The sequence below is a fragment of the Thalia democratica genome, unplaced genomic scaffold (genome assembly GCF_965202585.1).
Source record: "Thalia democratica unplaced genomic scaffold, ktThaDemo2.hap1.1 HAP1_SCAFFOLD_930, whole genome shotgun sequence".
NCBI lineage: Eukaryota > Metazoa > Chordata > Thaliacea > Salpida > Salpidae > Thalia > Thalia democratica.
In genome coordinates, this window is record NW_028139875.1 from 33,456 (window position 1) to 39,303 (window position 5,848).

A 5,848-nucleotide genomic window follows, 5' to 3' on the forward strand; every position below is an offset into this window, starting at 1 on the left:
AGGATTTAATAGGAAAATAGATCTTACTATTTTTGTGAGTAAATAAGGTAAATGAAAAAGAAACTAGTTTATTCGTAAATAAAGCTTCTGGAGTTTATATTTTTTAATACTTTTTAGCAAAATTTCTTACAACAAAACGTTTTTATATTAATATACCAATTTGAGTAGCTTTTTTCATTCCTAGTTTTGTTATATAATTAAACAAAAACTAACCTTGAATATTTGATATTTATATAAATGTTTTATTACTGTGAAGTAAATTATAAACATCAAACCTAAATCTTTTATGTTTGTTTCAATCATCAAACTAATTATGACGCCACAGGTTTGCTTCTGACGCGACGACGCGCTCCAACGATTCCAATGACGTCATAGCGAGGAACGAAATGACGTCAGATGAGAAGAAGGATGTTCGATCTCAACAGCACCATGACTGTCCTGAGCCCTCAGGACAGGGGAGACCTCAGCTCGGTTGGTTTCTTATATTTATTTATTTTTATCATTGTTTATTTAGTAAGTTTAAACACTATTCTTGTATCTTACTTATCATATACCAAACTGTTTTTACCCAATTCTACATTTGGCATTTGTTTTTCATTGCTACATGTTCACCATTAATTATACTTTGAATTTTTTTGTGATTGTTTGATTGTATGTTATAGTATGTTTTGGTACAACTTTTTTATGTTTAAAAAAAAAAGATTTTCATCTGTTCGGTTAGTTTTCGTATGCTTTTTTTGTATTATAATTTAACTTATAGATTTATGAGGCATAAATACAATAAATTAGTTTATCTTTAACCTAATTACTTGCTTAGTACCTGCGTGAGATGACCTTCAATAGTCCAGAAGACGAATGTGATTTCAGTTCGGTTGGTTTTGGTTTAGTTTTTTCATCATTTATAACTTACTTAACATATATTGTTTATTATAAAAATTCTTCTTTGTTAATACCTACTTGTGTGACCTTCCTAAGGATAGAGTCGAACTCAGCTCAGTTGGTTTTTTTACAATTTTAGTTAAAAACTAAAAAGTTAGTGTTTTATTTCTTAAGCTGTTTGGCATAATGTTACTGTTGCTAATTTAATTCTCTACTACTTACTTGATTATTAATCTTGTTTGTATAATTTTTATGTTACTTTTTTGAAAATTTAATTATCAGTTTTGAAATACGGAGGCAATTAGTCAGTTTAACTAGTGTAATGGAATTAAAAACAAGTTTCTAATGGTCTGACCAAACAACATTAAACCTCATAATGCAAGTTTAAAATCCAGCCAAGACAAACTTAGGCGACTTATGCTATTGTTTCTTCAATTAAACAACCATTTCTTCTAGATGGACGTGAATCAAATTGCTGTGGATTAGGAATGAGAAAGAAGCTGACGATCTCAAGTACTTGAATCAACTGGAGCGCGTCAACATTGTTAGCTGTTGTATGTTTTCAAAACATTTGTAGTGTTTGTTAATTAAAGAGGTCTGCTAGACAAAATAAGTTGAACAAAAAAATGTTATAAACCTTACTAAAAAAGTTTAGTGAAAACATTAAAGTGTACTTATTACTAAATAGTTTACTCAAAGTGTACATAAGCATCATAAGTTATACTCAGCTATAAAAAAAGTAAAGCTAGAAAAGGTTGTTTGTCATAGCTTTTGTGCTATTTGCAAGTAAGTATCAAAAAAATTAATCGCACAAAAGTCAACAAACTTGAAGAAAAAAATTGCTTTACCAAGTTTATGAATTTTTTATGAAGTTTATAATCTTCAACAGTTCATCCGCTCCCTCAAGCAATCCATGCAGACGTCGGTGATCTCGGAGTTCAACATCCTCTTTTACAAGGTGGTCGAGCTGATGGAGGCGCGAGTTCCAGCATGGGATGGAGAGGATCTGGCGGGAACACAAGACCACGGGCTCCATGGAGATCGGCGCCATCTATCTCAAATTCGTGAGTGTTTGAATCAATTTTGTTAAAAAAGACTATTTTATACTTATATTGTGGCGGGATCACAAGACAACTGACTCCACAGAGATCTACTTGAAATTTGTAAGTTGATGTTTTCACCTACTTGGGATAGATTAAACTTTTTTAGCTGAAAAGTCTTACAATTTAGTTTCTTAATTGGTGCAAAACTGGAATTTTTAAAATTTATTGCGTAACTAAAATTTTCATTGTAATATAAATTCAAAATTTTGATATGTTAAGATATTTATAATAATTATTCATATTATCCAGTAGTCCCAAGAGTTATGTTGTAAAACTGCAAACTTTGAAATTGGTTCAAAAATCTGAATTGTTTGCTTTCTGATAGAGTTAATCGTTTTATATTTCTTAACATTTATACTCACTAACAATGTTTTAAAGAGTCGCAGAGCTTTAATACCTAAAGTTATTAACTTTTATCAGAATAATTTTTAGAAATGTAATCATGAATATTTTTCACTAAAAAATTCTCACCAAACAGAGCCAGAGCCTTATCACCTACCGCCAGTAAACATTTGTAAATGTTTTTGAAATTCATATCTAAAACATCTCTCATTACTAAAATATTTTCAACAGAGCCTTATCACCTACCGCCAGTACCTGGAAAACCACAGCAAGCGTCAGACGTGCTTCAAAAAACTCGAGAACAACAAGAGGTTCCAGGCTTTCTTCGGCAAGATCTGCCCCAACACGAACTCAAACGATGACGTCACCAACAGGGAGATCCAGCACATAAGAGCTGTGCAACAAGGTGACAAACCGAAATTCGCCAACGTACGTCATTAATTTGTTACGTCATATATGAGTGATTTCTTTAGTTATACATATACTTTTTACCCAAACAACTATGATAGTTGTATAGGTATAATATATTAATTAAAAATGTTTTTGATTAGTGTGTTTATCCCAAATCTATCAACACCTTGAGAGTGAGTTCATAATTAAGCTATGTGACGTCATAGATGACTAATTTCTTAAGATTTTTTCACAACTATTTTATGAGTAGATATCAGCATTAATGAAACAACTACTTTTAAAACTGTTTTTTTTTATGTTTATTAATAAGTGTATGATATGGCTATTTAAAAACTAAATCAGTAATAATATTTTTAACAATGTTTTTAAACAACAGAAACGCTGCAATTGCCATCTACAAAGTTCTTGGGAGTAAATGAGGTCTTGCGCATCTTCATCCAGGTCACTCCTGTTCGGCATCCTGATTATCCCTTGTTGTTAGTTTTTCATATATTTTCAAAAATTCTATTTTTCTATTGATAAAGTTATAACATTGATATGTTAGTTTTAGAATGATATAAAATAATTTTCAGCATATAATAAATTTAGCTGTTAAGCCACCGTTAAAACTGTTAATTTTATATACTCAGTTTTAATTATTTGTAACATTTGCAATTATACTATAAAGATTGTAATGAAAATAATAATCTTATATGAGCATACTTAATCAAAAGTGTAACTAGAAAAAGTATGACTTTTGTTTGGTTCAATAACAATTAACAATTATTAAAATGGTAATCTGTATTAGCTAAATTAATCCAAATAAAACTACAGTAATAAAAAAATTAATTTTCAACAAAACGTTAAGCTTGTTTGAAAAATACGGTAAAGTTTATTAAGATTAAGTTTCCACTTTAGCTTAAAATATCATAATTATTAAAATCTTTTATAATTTCTTTTAAGGTAAGGTCAAAGAAAAAGGTACTAAATAATCTTCAAGCAAAAACTTTTTTTTCTTAAAAAGAGTAAAACTTAAAACTTTTTAAATTGAACTTAATCATTTAAAAATACAGATAACATAAATCTACCTTATTAAAAAATCGTTGCTTATAAAAGAATACCATAAACATCATTAACAAATATCTTAATAAAAAAAGAGTAGTTTTCTTTAACTTTGAAACGCAATAGACGAATTTTAAAAAACTTATATATAAATACTTTGTGATTTTTTTAATTGAGAAAGTTTTAAAGAGCGTTCTGTCTCATAACAAAACACAGCAAGTCTTCCCCATATATTTTGAAGCAGGATATATTCAGCTAATCAATATTCAGCCCGCTCAAATCCGAAAAGCTTTCTTGAAGTCGAACTAATTAATTTCTTATTGGCTTTGAAACGCCATTGCCTTAGTCGCAGAAGTTTCTAGGAAATTAGGCTATTCTTATGAATTATTAATTTAAAAACTGAAGACTTTCACACCGTAAAGAGCGTGTTCCATACTTTGAAGATGGCTTTCTTTTGAGATTAGAAAGCAATTTTAAAAGCTTTTCTGAAGTTTATGAGCGAATATTGACTGACAATGAGAAAACTAAACCAGTTTTAAGTGAACAAAAATCTTTTTAGACTTTAAAAATGTCAAATAAGTGTTTAATTATATTATTAAAAAACCTTCAGTGTTTTACCTAACATAAAAAAAACAAAAATATAACAATTAGTCTACAACTTTTTGCACATTTTCTAAAAGTTGTTTGTTTGTATGCAGATGATAATGAAGCTTTTAGAACAGCTTTAAAGTTTTTAAACATTTATCTAAAAAAGAATGTTGTTCTATTTTCAATTTTGAACTTTTACTTACTTGAAAATCATACAATGCAGAAATATTTTAAACGTTTGATTCTTATCAAAAAATTTTTGTAATACTAATCAAAGAAAAAAAAGAAAAAAAAATATTCAAACTTGACAGACAAAAGTTGACAAGTATAGCTTTTATTTCATTTTTAAAGTGATACTATACACTAAGTTCACAAACAAGTATTTAAAGTTATTTTTCTTATTCTAGATACAAACTTATTTAAACATGAAACGTGTCTCCTGTTCAGCTTTAGTTTGAAAGTCTTTTAATTTTAAATCGTATTTTGTTATATGTTGTAAAAAAAATAAAACTTGAATGTTCTAAATCGTACTTAATAGTTCTAAATGCAAAAACATATAAGTTAAAAATAAGTTTAGAAGTTTACTTACTCTTTAATTTAGTTTACAAAAATTATAAGTAAACTAGTTTGAAAATAACTTTTGAAATTCAAAACCACAAATTAGCAAAAAGCGTACACTTTGCGCAAACCACGGAATGGTGATGAATTTAAAGCGCCTGCAAAATTAATATTTTATACATTTATTAATTTTTTATGAAGGCAGTGCCTTTTATCAAACGGCTCTGCCCTTGAGTTTTTATTTTTCACTAAGTGAAACGCTTTGATCGATAAAAAATGCTGTATTTAGAACGTATAACGTTTTGAATTAAAACATTTACTTCAAACTGTTTTCAAACATTATTTAGTCTAAGAACTTAACTTTCAATGCTAAATTTTTAAAATTTGTTCTAAAATTACGTTGCAAATAGTCTAGTTTCTGTACTTAAAACGCAAAAGTTTATTTACTAGATCAGCAGTCTTGCAATAAAGCATTCATTGTAACTTGATAGTAGACTTATCAATAAACTTGGTTGACTAGCTCATAGTTAGGGATTCATTTTATTATTTGTACACTTCTCTTTGGAAATAAAACAACTTTAATTTGGACGTGGAGCCGAAAATTTTGTAAAAATCAACTTCATATTTTCAGTAAGGTGCATTGTTTGCAACTCAAGGCTTTAAAACAAAATTTAAAAACTCTAATCTCCAATACTTCGTTGCAAGTTTCCATAAACCATATGTCAACATTTTCTTTTTAATATTCAACTTTTGTTTCCATCAAATGAATAATTTAGTTTTTCGAATGGAACGACGCTTTAAAATTTGGTAATACTTGTAAAAATGCACTAGCTGCAAAAAGGACATGTTCATTGTTTGCCAGTTTAAAATTCAAATAGTTAACAGAATAAAGTTAAGTAAATTGTAAAAATGGGATGTACTGGAAC

At 28.4% G+C, this 5,848-nt stretch overlaps 1 protein-coding gene across 1 annotated transcript; it reads left to right on the forward strand.

The window, feature by feature from the left end:
• Nucleotides 1-1,822: 1,822 nt before the first annotated feature.
• Nucleotides 1,823-3,211, forward strand: LOC145847465 (uncharacterized; the record flags this gene model as incomplete). The annotated part of the gene is made up of 3 exons (XM_082953606.1): nucleotides 1,823-1,943; nucleotides 2,556-2,757; nucleotides 3,112-3,211. Coding segments are annotated over exons 1-3 (371 nt in total), but the record flags the coding sequence as incomplete, so codon positions are not given.
• Between the last annotated feature and the right edge of the window lie 2,637 nt (nucleotides 3,212-5,848).